Genomic DNA, 17,609 nt, shown 5'->3' with positions numbered 1-17,609 from the left:
TTTGTGACAGATAATTGAAATTTACTACATTTAGTGCCTATAAATGGCAGGTTATAAATCCGCGTTTATTTATTTGGTAAGATTGTTTTCAGTATTTGTTAAAAATTAGAGAGAAGTCAGTAAGTGGACGAATCAAAATGGTGATAAATTTTGTCACAAGATGGCTCGTTAAGGTACTTCGATATTTTTTGGTCGTTTGCTATCGCACATGTAACCAAAAAATATTTTTTGATCCGATGATGACGTCACTATTAGAACGATTAGGTATCTTTTTTACCAGCTGTATCTTATCTAGTATTTTTAGCTGCCGGCTATAGGCGATAAATGTCGTAGATTTCAAGTATCTGTCACAAAAATATTTGAATAGTGGGCAGAAAAGAATATTTTAATAAGTTTATTATAAATTAAATCAAGAAACAAATTAAAAAATTATCTTCTTAATCGCAGAGTTTTTAAAAATGTTTATTAATAAAAGTAAATATTTACTTTCATATAACTTTTCAAACACAATAACAGCCGGTAACAGTCTGCGCATGAACATGAGAAGTAGGAAAGAGGGGACATACACCAAAGACGGCAACGCCGCAAGTGAAAATCTACTAACTACTCTGGTCAAGTGATGACAACAGTCCCGCAAATCCGTCACTTTTTTTTTCAGAATTTTTTTTACAGCAACTTTATGTTTTCAAAGATGCTCAACAAAATTGTTAAAATATTCTAAAATGTTTGAAGAACAAATTCAAATTTTTTCAAACCTTTATAGTAAAAAATGTAATTGTAATAAAAATAATTGAATCAAGTTCGGCGTCACGCTTATACGTTGTTTTAAGAAGCTTCTCCAAAAATCAGTTCGATAAAAAATTTTCAAGAAGTCGCTCATGAATTTTTAAAATATCAAAAATGATTGAAATTCGGATTGTTTACTTCAAATTTTTTCTTTGTGGCAGCAATAGTTTATATTTGTAAAATCATGTCTATGCTGAAAATTTCAGCCCAAAATTTTAATATCTAAACGGCGCTCAAGAATTTTGAATATTAACTGATAATATGTAACTAATACTTTGAATTAGTTTTTGTATTTTTTTATAACTCAATTATTGTCATTTCACTAAAATATAACTTTTGCATTACCAAAAATATACAGGACAGTCTTAAACAATAATATTTCGTAAGTTTTGACGCGAAAAAACCTAAAAATTGAATTAAAAAATAAAAAAGTATGTAAAGAACTTATTATTTTTGTTTCTCGGGTTATATTTTCATTCACTGTGATGCAAATTGATGGTGAAAAAATCGAGAAGCTTCATTATTAATACTCAAGGGTCGTTTGAAAACGTTCAAAGGACAGTACTCGGAAACATTCAAAATTCTTGAGCGCCGTTTAGATATTAAAATTTTGGGCTTAAATTCGCAGCGTAGTCATGATTTTACAAATATAAACGATTGCTGCCACGAGAAAGGAAAAAATTTGAAATAAAAAATTCAAATTTCGATCATTTTCGATATATCTTCAAAATTCGTGAGCGACCTCTTGAAAATTTTCTATCGAGCTGATTTTTACAGAGAGGCTTTTTAAAATATCGTAAACCAGTAAATTTTTATAAGAGACTCGAAAAAAAGAAAAGTAGTCGATTTTTTTGGGCCACCCTAATATATATATATATATATAATGAAAGTTTTTTTTTGTTTGCTAAACACGATAAAATCACTGAACATATCGGCATAGGACCATGACCATTCGACGCGGAATTAATTATTACACGGAAAAAAATAAGGGCTGCAACAGGACAAAATCCTGATGTTGCAGCAACAGAATTTTTCCTGTGGAATCAACAGGATAAGAAGCTAGTTTCATGCACCAATTTTTTTTGTCCATCTAATAATATTTCAAAATTTGAAAAAAAATTCAGTTTGAAAAAAAAATAAAATTTATTTAGTTTAATCGATTATTTATCAAGAACCCAGCTAAATTATTTTGCTCTACCACCATTATTAAAAATAACATTTAATATGAAAGTTCATGAGTTATTTCTTAATTAAATTAATTTTTATAAGTAAAATTATAAAAGTATGGTTGTTGATTGCAAATAATAACGAACTAAAAAATGTTTTAATTATTAGTTGTAAATAATTTTAATAGTTATATTAAAATAATTATTAATTGAAATTTATTTTAATTAAAAAATAAATCATTTTTAATTTAAAAAAGGCCATTCGGCAGTTAAAAATTCAAATAACTGAAGAATAATGTGAGTGACGTGTTGAGTTGATTACAAAATTTTTCAATTCAACGGAAAAATTATGATAGATTAAATAAATGTTTTTACATATTGATCAACACTCTATTTTATTAAATATTTTTTGGTGGAATTTGGAAATTTTCAGTTGAAAATTGTTAAAAACCTGCAAATAGTGATTGATACTGCAGAAAGAGCTGTTAAATTGACTGAAGAATATATTAATACTTCAGGTAAGCGCGAAGATCGAAAACCATATGCTACCCGGGTCAAAAATAAAACTTGATTTAGACTTGGTTTCGAAATTTGGAGCCGTTTTTCACATATATTATATATACATACATATATAAATTTTTCAACGAATGGTACCTTGTTTAGAAAATCTTATAGAATCCAATAGTTTCTTATAAATTCCCATAGACATTATATAAGAATGAAAAAGTTCTATGAGAAGTGCTATAGTTAAGGCCATTCTCCAAGGGTGCCCCCTACTTTTTTTCCAAAAAATGTGGCGCTGCCTGGTGGCCGGCAGCCGCACTAAAAAAAGTACTAGAGCTGAAAAACTTCATAATTAAATTAAAATTATTTAGAATAAGCAGATGCAAAAAATATAAATTTTATAATGAATAAAAAAATTAAGATTATTTTTTTAAATCATTAGTTAGTTTAAGAAAAATTTAAAACCTGAGATTGGAAAATAATATTTTCATTGACCTTGAACTGTCAATATCATATTTATTTTATATGAGTAATTAAAAAATAATTTTAATATTTATCCAAAAAAGGCTAACATACAAGTAATTTTAAAGACACGTAGAATATTCAAAAAATTACTTACAGTAATTATAAATACCCAGTTGAGCGTAGTTTCTTTAATAAATTTCAGCATTATATTTGCCATTTAGTAACTTTTTATTTTGACAGATGTAAACATCAGGTCTGTACTATTTTGTGGGCGCGTGCAGGGCGCTCAAATATAGTAGCGGGAAAAATTAAATTTTTTAAAAATTCATTTCTTCCAGAATTAGTAACCCTGGAGAGAATGAATTCGCCTAACTTATATATATATATATATATATACAATAACATATGATTACATATGAGGTACATATAATCATTTATAATTATGTATGTGTATAACATTATCATATCAACATTTATATATACAATGTTAAAATCAAAATTGTAGATTTTTTTTTTACTTAAACTCTTTAATCTATGATTATGAAATCATTGAAAAAAATGCATGTACTTATATTCAAGAAACGATCAAATATTGATCTTATTCACTTTCGTTGAGACTTATTTGACTGAACTTGTATAAAGATATTTCCGTTATTCAACAAATATTATTTGGCGAAAGTAAATAATTTACATTTGTGATTGTCTCTTGAATAAGTACATGATTTTTTTACAATGATTTAGTAATCATAGATAAGAACATAACTGAAAAACATCGGAATTTTGAAAAATTTTCACAAGACAGTTTATAGGAGATGAAATAGCCTAAAAAAAAAAGTCATACGGTATTTTGTAACAAGTCTCATAGTTTCGCCAAAATAGTCAAAAATATTTCAATTCTTCGTACTTTAAACTTTAACTTGATAATACTTATGAACTGGTCGATTTATCAAAAAATTATAAGGGCCTTTTTTTATAGCACGTCGAATTTCTATAAAAAATGTATATAAATCTGTTCGACCTATCGATTTGCTCATAAGTTATAACTCTTGAAAAAATAATTTTCTGATCGATTCTAAGGGCTTGACACTGAAATAAAAATAACTAGAAAACAATGCGGAGTTTCGAAAAATTTTATGCGTCATACATTGTCAGGAATAAATTTACTGATTAAAAAAGAGCTATGACTTTTTGTGATAAGTCAGCTAGTTTCGCCGGAAAAGTAATAAGACCTCAAAATTTACTATGAATTTGTCTTCAAGCTTAAATTACTTTCTCGAAGACAAGTTAGAGTAATTTTCGAAATCTTTTTACTTTTTCGGCGAAACTATCGGACTTACCATAAAATGTCATAGAATCTTTTTTGTAGATAATTTTATTTTCTACAAATTGTAGTAACAGTTACTATCAGGATGGTAATATTTACTATCAGGGTGATAATATTTACTTCTGCAATAAATTTCGTAACAGTTACTATCAGGATGGTAACAATTATAATTTCTGATGGTAACTGTTACCATGTGGATTATAAATATAACTATTTAAAATAATATAATAATGAACTCTAGTTACTATACAGGATTGTAACAATTATCATAAATATATGGTGAATATTACAATCTACATGATTTATATACAATCATGTAGATAATATTTACTACTATCTGATTGATGGTAGAAATTTTTACCATAGCTAGATAGTAACTCCTATTATTTATTTACTGAGTGTAAGTTTTCGAGGTCTCACATACGCTAAATCTTTTTTTTTTTAATGATTTTCAAAGCAACTAAAGAAAATTTCAGCTACCGTTAAAAAAAAAATTCCATTTTTGCGGGCACAATGAGATACTTCCTTTCGAACGAAATTTAATATTAAAATCAATTATGATTCATCAAATTAATAATAAATTATTAAACAACTACGGTACATATCTTCTTTTAATACTTTTTTAATGATACGAAATTCAATTAATTGATACCAATAAATAAAAAATCGCGTGACCTTGACAAGTCCGTTGTAAAGCACAACCTCTCCGCTTCGCGTTCGAGGCGTGCAAAATAAAATTTTATTATTACTATTTCTGAAAGAAATGAATTTTTAAAAAATTTAATTTTTCCCGCTACTATATTTGAGCGCCCTGCACGCGCCCACAAAATAGTACAGACCTGATGTTTACATCTGTCAAAATAAAAAGTTACTAAATGGCAAATATAATGCTGAAATTTATTAAAGAAACTACGCTCAACTGGGTATTTATAATTACTGTAAGTAATTTTTTGAATATTCTACGTGTCTTTAAAATTACTTGTACGTTAGCCTTTTTTGGATAAATATTAAAATTATTTTTTAATTACTCATATAAAATAAATATGATATTGACAGTTCAAGGTCAATGAAAATATTATTTTCCAATCTCAGGTTTTAAATTTTTCTTAAACTAACTAATGATTTAAAAAAATAATCTTAATTTTTTTATTCATTATAAAATTTATATTTTTTGCATCTGCTTATTCTAAATAATTTTAATTTAATTATAAAGTTTTTGGGTGCCATCGAATTGTCCTAAAAGCTAGTTATCTACAGTGCTACTGAACGTCAGTTGTTGTTTGTTCCCTATAGAGCTACGAAGCGGTTGATATTTATGGCGCATGTATTTGATTCCAATGATTGTTTGAGATAGAGGTTTTTTTAGTCTTTCAAATTTAGACACTGCCATATTTCAATGCATTTGACTTTAGAACCACTATAATTTCAGCACCAACGTATTAAATCTCTTATAGATTTAAGACCTATGATTTTTATCATCTCTTATACTATACACCTACATTATGATGAGTCTTGTATTATTCATGGCCGTGTAACTTAGAGAGCTTATAAAAAAATCATCTCTCACTTATAAATACATAGATATTTTAACGCAACATATTTATGTGATTTGCGTATTGAGTGTCAAGCTTATTGTGTACTTGCTATAAGTAATATCAATGTAACCGGCAGCTAATTTGATTTAACTACACAGTAACTTTAAGCCTTCAACTAAATGCTGCCAATATATTACGTCCCCGCAGTTTTTGTAGACCTTGTATGTTTGTGTCCGTAATGCTTAGCAACTCTATATTTTCAGCCCAGGTATACTTTGTTGCTATTTTCAAAAATTTTACCGACCGCTACGATTGTCGGTTGTTGCCGATAAAGTAAATTTGGAATGGTAACTTGAAAATACATTTAACACTGTTTTTTAAAATTCATACGAGAATACGTCGGTCGGTGCTGCTCTCTTGTGAGTATTTCACAGATCTTTTTGTTTCAAATATTTATTATAACCAAATGTTTCTCAAAATTCTGAGAGGTATATTTTCAATGGTTCAAATACAAAAAAATAATTTTTAGAACTTATTAATTAACAATAAGAATGCCAGGACGTTCCAATGTAGAAGAAATCCGTCTGTTTAGTAAAAATAAAGTTTGAATTATATTCGTAGCTCAAGATTATTTTTAAAATTTTTGTGTAGAGGTGGGTGGTGCAGAGCGGCCCCCCTAAAATTTTGATCATAAAAAAATTTTTTTTTTTTGTCTAATTACTATAAATCCGATATATTTCCGCATTTTTAGCTCTACCTGTTACACCTAGGGCAAAATGGACCAGCCGAAGATTCTGAAAAAATAATTCTTTCAAATTTTTATCGTCAAGTTAAAAAAAATTTAATATGTTAATCCATTTTTCGGATGATTCTCTATAACTGGGGCAAATTTGGCCTCTAAAAATATTCGAAAATAATAATTTATATTTTAATTGATAAAATTTTTTAAATAATACGAAATGATCTGTAATTTAAAAAATCAAAAAACACGTTTCTATAGGGTTCAAAATAATTACAAATAAGAAATATAGAATTGTTCTTTTTTTTTTTTTTATTAAATAATAATTAATAATTAAGCTAATCGAGGGGGAACGATTTATCACAACTTAAATAATTTTTTTTGAGTTATCAGTCGTTTCTGAGAAATCACTAAAAAACTAAAATAAATTTTTTTTTTTTTCGTAATTCGCCAATATTTTCGAGTCTACTTAATCAAATGATCTGAAATTTTTAGGAAAGTTGACGGCCAACAAACTCTTTCGATTGCCACCTTAACCATCTAATTCGGTTCATTACTTTAAAAGTTACAAAGAGTTTACACACACGCACACACACACACACACACACACACACACACACACACACACACACACACGCGCGCGCACACATACACGCACTCGGACATTATTCTGAAAATAGTCCGAATAGCTTCCTAGGACCTCAGTACTTCGACATCTGATGAAAACTCGATTTTCGAAAATCGAGGTAAAAATAATTACTTCCCGAATTTTTCGAAAATCGTCGTAAGATTTGTATGTATAGTCTATGTATGATGGCTATACAGTGTCTAATGTATAGTCTACGGTATGACTGTTAGTATAGTCGAGAAGATGAAAACCTACGGTAAATAGTCACAGGTCTCCTAAAAATATGGTTGATGGCTTAAACGATCCGAAATGGCTTCTAGAGAAAACATTGTTTGGATTTTTTCTGGACAAGAAAATTACAATTGTTAAAAACAAAAAACCGTTAAGCAAATTAACCGTCCATCTTTTTGGCCAGAAAAAATTCTGGTGTCATCTAGACACTTCAAAGAATATGATTTTTTGGTAATGAAAGTTGTATCACCATTTTTCAAAAAGTTATTCAATTGTTAATTAACATTTTTTTACGGGTTTGTGTTATAATAAAAGGCGGTATAAAATTTTAAATAATTAATCTATAAATTTTTTGCTTCTTAAAGCCCTTTTTATAAACATACTCAACAAGATAACGTCATGAAAGTTTATAAATTACTTTTTTTTCATTCATTATTAATTTTTGAAGTAACGAAAAAATTAAAATTCTAAATAATGTATGTTAAATAATTTTTTTTGAAACTTTAAGCTATTACTGATTTCATATACTTGTTAGGCATTATATGATTACTTTTCAAATTTTTTCATGCCATTTGTTTATAAATTTTTTTATTAATTAAATATTTTAGAAAAATTTTTTTTCACCATATTGTTAGCGTAAGAAAATAATGATTTTTAAAAAATAATTTTTTCTTAAAAACAATATCTTATTGTTTATATTCGTTTCTTTCATATTTGGATTATTTTAATAAATAATTCAGAAATCGTTTTTTTTTTAAATCATAATTAGCATTTCTAAACACACTACTGGAAAAAATTAAAGGATAAAAAAAAATCTGAAATTTTTGGGCGATTTTCAACAGGCCGTAACTTCGAGAGAAATGGTCGTACAAGAAATAAAAAAAAGGGGAATTGTAACTCCAAGTGTCTACTTTTTGGATTAGAACTTAAAAATTTTTTAGCATCAGCGGTTTTTGAGTAATCTTAGAAAAACCAGCGACAAAAAAAATTTTCAAATTTTTTTTATTTCTTTTTTTTGGTCCACGGGCGTGGAAAAATTTTCTTTTGCTTAACCACTATAAAATCGGATACCTCTATTATTCAGCTTTAATTTCGTTTTTTATGGACCTTGATACGTCCACTTCTCGCCGAGATATCGGTCTTCAAATGGAAAAGGATTCTTTCGTCTTCGATTATCGATATCTCAGAAACCAATGATCGCACAGAAAGTTAATGGTGGGTTTCAAAAACTTGAATAAATTCTCTTTAACGATTAGCCATTGCTTTTTCGAAAAAAAAATTTTTTCCTATCGTCTCATGAATTTAAAAATACAACAAACTAAGGGCTTTTCATTGTTTTTTTCGGAAAATCAAGCGCTGCAACGAAAATATTGTGGAAATTGATAATGTTGAGTGTGCATTTTACAGTTCAACATGTCCGGAAAAACCCTACGAAGAGCCAGATTAATCCAACCTCATACATTTGTGCTTGAAATTTTATAGCAAATATCGTATGGAATTTAAAATACGTGTTTTGAATTTTCAAATACATGATTTTAAAAATAAAATTAGGCGTATTTGAAAATTTTTAAAAATGTATTTGAAAATAAAAAAAAAAGTATTTAAAAATCGAAAGTGTATATTTGAAAATTTAAAAACGTTTATTTTATATTCTAAATGAAATTTTTAATTAACTTTTACGCACAAATGTATGTAAATCTATTTTTTGTTAAATTTCGTAGATACAGATATAAAAATACATGAGTGGTCGGGTACTAGTTCATTGGTCGGGTATTGGGGCTTCTACCCCTTCCCATGCAGATATAGCAGCGAGTGTAATGGCAGGAGGGGATAAAAAACCGCACGATCTGGCTGCGTCTGCACTGCCAAGAACTTTAGTGTCCTGCCAAACCTGGCGTTGTATAGTGAGTGTCAGCGTTCTATTTTTTTCAACGTTATATTTTCATAAATAAAAAAAAAAGATGAACTGTAAAGTTATTTATCGACGTAAAAACCCTCGTTTGAAGTTTTCTGATAAAATTGATGATGGCTTCTCATATCACTGTTATAATACTATCCACGATACCAGGTAATTGACACATGACTTATTAAGTATAAATATAAGGCAAGTGGCCCAGCACCCGATCACTCATGTATTTTCTGTATCTATATTGACTACATTTTACTAAATATTGATATACAAATACATGGAGTGATCGGGTACGAGGTCTTTTACCTTAAGGTGTAATTGTTTGCACATTCGAATTCTAGCACGAGTTTATTATACCCAATAATAGAGACCTGTGCCGACACGATTAAGTACACGTAGCCTCACTCATTAAAATATTTTCAAATCTTTAATAAAGTATCAATTTTTCAAATTTATTAATCCTCGCTTTTATTTTTATTTAATACAGATGATTATTTTTTATACTCAAAAATTTATTTGGATTAATGTTCAAAATACGGAAGTTTCTAAAAATATTTCGTTTTCCAAAGTGAACTTAAAGTTATTCCCCATGTAGGAACTTACAAGCTCTGACAACGGGGCTAAGCACGGACCAGGACTGGGTAACCCAGCTCTGGCTCCCCAGTGTCGGCCCTAGCTAAGGCCCAGGACTGGGCAACCTAGCTCTGGCTTCCCAATGTCGGCCCTAGCTTAGGTCCAGTCGTGGGCAACCTAGCGCTGGCTTTCCATCCTTGGCCCGAGATTAAACCAGAACTAGTAAGCCCAGCTCTGGCTTCCTAGTGTCGGACCTAGCTAAGGCCCAGTCGTGGGCAACCTAGCTCTGGCTTCCTAGTATCGGCCCTAGCTAAGGCCCATTCGTGGGCAACCTAGCGCTGGCTTTCCGCTGTTGACCCCAAACGAGACCCAGTCATGGGTAACCCTGCTCTAGCTCTTCAATATTGGCCCAAGCTTGAACCAGAACTAGTTCACCGAGCTCTGGGTTTCCACGGTAGACCCTAGCTAGGACCCAGCTATGAATAACTTCTACCCATACAGGAAGCCCCCGAGTTGAACGACGGGGCCATGCCTGGGACATTATTGGGAAGCCCGTCTTGGCAAACCTATACTGTCCCATGCCTGGGCCATAACTGGGTAATTAGTATTGGCCATTCCAATGATTACCCAGGCTTGGGCCAAGACTGAATACCCTAGCTTTGGCCAACCCTAGAGTCACCCTAACATGGGCCAAGATTGAATAACCTAGCCTCGGCCGTTGGATGGTTACCCTAACATCGGCCAACACTAGATAACCTAGCCTTGGCCAAGCCGAGAGTCACCCTAACTTGGGAATTATGGTGGTAGAGTAAGATAATTAAGCTGGGTTCTTGATAAATAATCAATTAAATTTAATAAATTTTATTTTAAAAAATTATGTAATTATAATATAAATAATACGAAATTATTTTTTTCTTTCTTAATCGAAAATATAGATTAAATTGCTCTTTATATTTCATAAAACCGAGTAGTTGTAGTAAAATGAACAAGTAGAACATATAAAAGTTTCAATTGAACGTTAGTAGGTTCGTCCAGTAGCCAGCGTTCAAACCCAGCAATCAGAAGGACGGCAGTTCGCGCCCAGAGCCCAGCAGAATTTTCATCGAGTTTTTTTCACGTTATTTACTTCACTTAAATAGTTTAAACGTTAATGATCACAAACTCTAGTACTTTAATAATAATAAATTTTTTTTTTGAATTGAATTTATGTGTTTTTTCGATGCATGGGCCAAGTCTGGCAACCAAGCATGGGCCAGGCCTGGCAACCAAACATGGGTCAGGTCTGACAACCAAGGTTGGGCCAGGTCTGGCATGCAAGCATGGGTCAGGGCTGGCAACCAGGCTTGGCACCCAGTTATCATTCCAGACTTCTACCAAGGCTGGAACAAGGCTGGCTTACAAGCTTGGCCCAGAGTTCAACATAGTTGAACCAAGCCTGAGCCAAGCCTGGGCCCGTCGTACTTTCCTGTCTGGGTCGGGACAACAGATTTTTAGCGTCTCCCAAAAAAATTGTTACAATGCAGTGATTTTTTTTAAGCGAAAAAGTTTGTCTTTTCTTTTCAAAATTTTCATTTTTAATTTGTAATTAAACAGTGTCTTGCATCATTAATTCAAACTATTTTTGAAAAATTGAGCATAATCAGTACGATATGTTCGAAGATATTGCAAAAATCAAAATTTTCAAATATGTTTTTTTTCGGATAACTTGTAAAGTACTTCATGGATTCATTCCAAAATATATCCAGCTCTAAAATTTACAAGGTACGTCGAGTGCCACCTCAACCATCAAAATCGGTTAATTTATTTCAAAATAAACCGTTATCGAAAGAATTGCGAAAAATTGTTTCTAATTAAATTCAAATTGTTTAACTAATCAATTAAAGTTGTTTTTGAACGTTAATGATTAAGAAACTGGATTGAATGCCACCTTGAACGTCAAAATCGGTTCATTATTATAACCGGGCAGCGTTGGTATACGACATGAGAGTGCGGCTCTCTCGCTGTCTCTGTCTGAATTTGGTCTTTCTCTGTCTCTCATATTACAGCCTGATTGCTAAGTTTGGCTGGGTTAAGCGCTAGACCACAGGGGATGATTTCGCGCAGCAGGTGACCGTAAGTCGGTCATGTGCGCATAATTAGGTAGGGGTCATCGGAGGTTGGGACCTGAGACGTCTCGATCAGGATCGACATTCAAGTCCAAGATATCGACTCGACATTCAAGTGCAGGCAATCGATTCAAGTGCAGGCGATCGATTCAAACGACACTCAAGTCAAAGTGCTGATACATACAGCCTCGTTACTCGTTGCTCGATTGTGAAAACTGTAAAAATTCTAAATTATTTTGCTCTCTCTATAAACTGGTTTATAAAACCAAATTTTGTTAAGTTGATTATCTAAGTGATTTGTGTGAGAGTATCCAGCACCAAGTCCAACATCAACAGCCAGGATCCGGAAGAGAAGGTCCAACATGCAGCGGCGTCCAATACCATCAGTACGTCGAACACAATAAAATCCAGATAAGATTTATGATAAAATTATTATATTTTTATATCTCTCTCTTCAACGTCAATCTAGTGTGAATAATTATTATTTATTTCCCATGTCCATTAAATCGTTACATGTAAATAAATTTATTTTGTTGTCACTAGACACTTATTTATTCATAGAAGAAATTTAATTTATATAAAGGGGAAATTTGTAAATATTTGGGGATTTGGTTAAATAAAATTAATTATATATAATAATTAAATTAAGTCTCAAAGAAATTACTTTTCATCACCAGTGTCTTAGAGAATAAGTTTAATTTCAGCCGCGTGTCCGGTCAAAACGAGTCGACCTACTCTCTGAGATCTATTTCCCGCATTTCAGAACCAGCGATATAATAATTATAATTTATATTTATAATTAATAATTAATTATTGAATCGGGAAATTTTGTAACTGTGGTTCGTGGCTACTGGACACGAAGTAGCCAAGGTCACCGTTATATTATTTCTAAAGATATTGATGACGATAAGTTAAAAAAATAATATTTTATACCATTTCTTTCGGATAAATAATAATAAAATGTACTAAAATATGTTCAAAATCATTCCAACTGTTAGTCTTATTGGTCTCTCTTGATCACCTCATAATTAAATGCAACTTCATCTTTAATTTAAATATAAATAAAAGAGCTGATTCCATTTTGAAATTGATCTATATATCAAGAGGTTGAAAGTTATATTTGTATAACTATTTTTTATACAAAATTTTATTTTAAAACATTCTCAAAATCTACCTGACCAATCGAATTTAAATTCATAGGGCTTCTGTTAAATGTAGAATCCTTTTATATTCCTTTGTATCATTTCAATAGGACGGTTTGCTTAAAAGTTTTAAGATATTGAAACACATACATACACGCGCAGAAATCCATCTGGAAATCATCAGGATAGCTTCTTAGGACTTAAAAACGTCAAAATTTGATAAAAACTCAATTTTCGAAAATCGGACTGAAATCATTAACTTCCCGAATTTTCATTGCGGGAAGTTAAAAATTGTCTTAGGATTTAAATATTATCCAACCATTGACAAAATTGGTTGTTTCTATTTAATACCGGTCTCTTTGCGTAACGTCTTCAGAACATAGAAAAAAAAATTATGGTTCTTCTATCCATGATATTATAGTAAAACATGTGTAGTAGCGAGTACTCGATATGTGCTAAAGGGCACTACATAAATAGTACTGATTTTACTATACGTGTGGTTCAGGTTATTCCAAGGTTATTCCTTTACTCCAATTTGTAGTAACCTAAACTACAGCTGCTGTTGTAGCAGCTATAATTTCTTGTCCGTGAAAGTTTACTTTTTATAAAAAAATTTATTATGTGTGTATTTCAGATATATAAGATGCTATGAACGTCGAGCTCACGGTTGTCCTGCTCGGGGAAAAATAACAAATGATGAACTTGATTTATCGATCGTTCATAACCATGTAAGAAATCCTCAGTTGCAGAAATATTGCATCTTTCAAGATGCATTGTTTATTGCGGCAACGGCACGCCCTTATAGATCCCTGAAAGTTATATTTGACCATTTGAGTGTGCAGTAAGTTTTTTCAGTAGCTACGATTTTTTTTTCGACACATGCATGCACTTATATAAATATATATATATATATATATTTACATATATTGTGTCATTTTAAGGCTATATTTTTTTTTTACTGCTATACCTGAAAATCTGGAAGTATAAAGAAAATAAAAAATTATGCCGCTGGTCTAAAGGGTTTAAGTCTAATAGCGGCTTAGCTCATCAAAAAATTCGATTTATCATTTAAATAACACGAGAAATTTTTTGTTTTTAACTTTGAGTATTTTTAACTCGTGAACAAATCAATAGATTGAATTGACTAATACACATTTTTATAAGAAATTGAACACTCGACAAAAAAGGTCCTATCATTTTTCGATCGATCCATCTGTTCTAAAGGTTATTAGAGCTCGAAGTCAAGTTATAGTAAATTTCGAGATCTTTTTACTTTTCCGGCAAAACTATCAGACTTATCATAAAATGTTGTAAGGTCTTTTTTGTTGACGATTTTATTTTCTAAAAATTATTATCAGTACAGTTTTTTCAAATTCCGCATTGTTTTCTAGTTATTTTAATTTCAATATCAAGCTCTTGTAATCGATCAGAACACTACTTTTTTAAGAGCTTGATATTAAAATTAAAATAACTAGAAAACAATGTGGAATTTGAAAAAATTTAACTGATAATAATTTGTAGGAAATAAAATTTTGTACAAAAAAAATCCTATAATATTTTGTGATAATTCTGATAGATTTGCCGAAAAAGTAAAAAGATCTCGTAAAAATACTCTAAGTTAAAAAAAAAATTTCCCGTATTATTTAAATGAGAAATCGAATTTTTTGATGAGCTAAGCCGCTATTGGACTTCAAACCTTTAGCCCAGCGGCACAATTTTTAATTTTCTTTATACTACCAGATTTTCTGATATACTAGTAAAAAAAAAATTTAGCCTTAAAATGACACACTCTAATATTTATTTATATATATATATATATATATATATATATATATATATATATATATATATATATATATATATATATATGTTTGTATGCATGTATGTATATCTACAATTATAATTCCCATGCTGTATCATCAAGTTTAACTATTTTGTTTTTTTTTCGAGTATGGTCTTCTATTATTAAAAATTTGATTTATTTTTTTATCTTTTCATTAAACTTATTCTTTATTCTGTCTACCAAATGCGAATTTTCTCATTATCTACTTGAATTCACGTTAATATCGGATGAATAAACATATATTCTTATATATAGAAATCATGAAGCAGCGTCACAATTCACATGGCGGAAAATGCAGCCGCTTATGGAAAGTTGGCGCCGCAGTGACCGACCACCTCGTCCACCGATTCCAAGCAATCTACAACAGTTTGCCGATTTTTTAAACATGCCACAGTGGGCCTATAATTAACTTTACTATGAATAATTTTTAGTTTTAAATAATTCACCAGAAATAATAAATATAGTCATAAATTTTAACGATTTGAGAAAAATCTCTGCTCCAATTTTTTAAATGTACATCAATAATAAATTATGAAGCAGAAAAATTAATTATTTAATTAATAAAATTTTACTGAAGTAATCATTACAGAAAAAAAAATTAATCAGTTGATAATAAAATAATTGCACATTAAATTTTTGTCAATAAACAATTAAATTATTGCACTTCAGTTTAATGGTACGGTGTTACAAATTTTTTTTAATTAGTTGGATTTATTTTTTAATTAATGAACACGGGGTAATCGATATTCACAATCGATATAATTGCGGTCTTAGTTTTTACTTTTCATCATTTTTTTTCTATTTTTTTTATAGTAAAAAAAAAAAAGTAATAAATTAAAAAAAAAAAAAACAAGTATTTTTTCCTCCTTCAATTAACAATTAATTTATAAAAATAATTAATATTTATAATAATAATTATTCGACAATATTTTATTTACTTATAAATGTTTTACATACTTCCGAGACTTTTTAGTTTATTTTTATCAAATTCGAAATTTAATTAATTTATCAACTAATTAATTAATCAATTAATTATTTTAACGTTGCACACTAATAGATTTTACGAATTTAAATAAGCAATAAATAATGCATACTTTTGCAACTAATTGAAAAAAAAAATAATTCAGTAAATTATTTACACAGACCACCCGTTTATTTAATAATTTTTGTATTTTCTCTCGTATTGAATTTATTACAGTTTTTATTATTATTTTAATCATATTATTTATTTACGAATTAATTTATCAAATTTACACAAATATGGACACTGTTAAAAATAAAAAAAAAGTACGGAACGTATCGGAAATGAAGTCGTAAAATCAAAGTGTATTTTTTTATATTTGTAAATATTTTTACCTATCAAAAAAAGTAATAATAATCAACGAAATAATTAAAATTTATCATCATTACAAACTAATAATAATTTTATTTAAAAATTATTTAATTTTTTTTTTTTCACCGCCTTCGCATGCGTGACACATTAAAATGAAAAAAAAAAAAAAAAAAATGAATATGTTATATATACTGAATATAATAAATTAAATTGTCTTATTATAAAAATAACACAATTACGTATTCAAATTAAATGGCTTACGTGACTTTAATTAACTCATTGTCATTACTCACTACATTTATTTAAAATATTATTGAGTTGTAATAATTTCCATATGCTAATTATAATTTAAATCATGAGTAATCCAAATATTTTATTTATTTAAACTTTTTGTTACAACCACGCAGAGTTATCACTGTTTAAGTTTGAGATAAAATAGAAGATAAATAATTGGAGTGCGTTATTTAATTCGTATTAAATTTCATAATGATGATTAATAATAAAAGAGTAATCGCGCTTCATTAAAGAGGTACAGCTGTGTTAATTGATCTTTATAGTACTATTTAATAGTTATAATTATAATAATAATAATAATAATAATAATAATAATAATAATAATAATAATAATAATAATAATAATAATAATAATAATAATAATAATAATAATAATAATAATAATAATAATAATAATAATAATAATAATAATAATAATAATAATAATAATAATAATAATAATAATAATAATAATAATAATAATAATAATGAAGTATCTTATTACTTTTTTTTACCATCTTTTAAATGAATGAGAATGTAGCAGACATCAGACAAATCCAAAATTATAAACAAATAGAGCAAATAACAAAGAAAAAAATATTTATAAAAAAGGCATTTATAAATTTTAAAATTTTTTAAGTGCGCATTTTTTTATAATTTCATTTTATCTGTTATTTACTCCACTTATGATCAATTTAAAATTTGTCTGATGTCCGCTAGAGAACTCATGTTAATACACTCATTCTTTTAAAGTCTTTACACAATTCTTATTTATTATTTTCCGAAAAAAATGATCTTATTGTAATCAATATAGTAATTATGATTGTTCCGTATTTCATTTTTTTTTAATTAACATGCAGTCTTATCACAATCAGACCATATTTAATAATGTATTTTAATTATATTTTAATTATTTTTTTTTTAAATACCGTGACGAGTCGAGACACGAGGTGGTTCGACGGACAATGAGGTAATAAATATTCAGCCTCAACATCGAAATCGAGGACAAGAAGCTTTGTTTCTTCAGTACTATTCCGTACGACTTCCAACAGC

At 29.1% G+C, this 17,609-nt stretch overlaps 1 protein-coding gene across 1 annotated transcript; it reads left to right on the top strand.

Annotated features, from left to right (window-relative positions):
- Window positions 1-9,257: 9,257 nt before the first annotated feature.
- On the top strand, window positions 9,258-15,711 carry LOC128667756 (uncharacterized). Its single transcript, XM_053739080.1, has 3 exons — window positions 9,258-9,446; window positions 13,742-13,948; window positions 15,206-15,711. The coding sequence occupies exons 1-3, from the start codon at window positions 9,340-9,342 to the stop codon at window positions 15,357-15,359; spliced, it is 468 nt and encodes a 155-aa protein (XP_053595055.1). The 5' UTR covers window positions 9,258-9,339; the 3' UTR covers window positions 15,360-15,711.
- The last annotated feature ends 1,898 nt before the right edge of the window (window positions 15,712-17,609 follow it).

This window comes from Microplitis demolitor, chromosome 5 (genome assembly GCF_026212275.2).
Source record: "Microplitis demolitor isolate Queensland-Clemson2020A chromosome 5, iyMicDemo2.1a, whole genome shotgun sequence".
Classification (NCBI taxonomy): domain Eukaryota; kingdom Metazoa; phylum Arthropoda; class Insecta; order Hymenoptera; family Braconidae; genus Microplitis; species Microplitis demolitor.
This window is presented reverse-complemented; position numbering and strand designations above follow the sequence as displayed.

Coding starts and splice junctions, on each gene's coding strand:
- LOC128667756 (XM_053739080.1), top strand. CDS start 9,340: ATGAACTGTAAAGTTATTTATCGACGTAAAAACCCTCGTTTGAAGTTT. Junction 9,447..13,741: donor AATACTATCCACGATACCAG/GTAATTGACACA, acceptor TGTGTATTTCAG/ATATATAAGATGCTATGAAC. Junction 13,949..15,205: donor TTTGACCATTTGAGTGTGCA/GTAAGTTTTTTC, acceptor TCTTATATATAG/AAATCATGAAGCAGCGTCAC.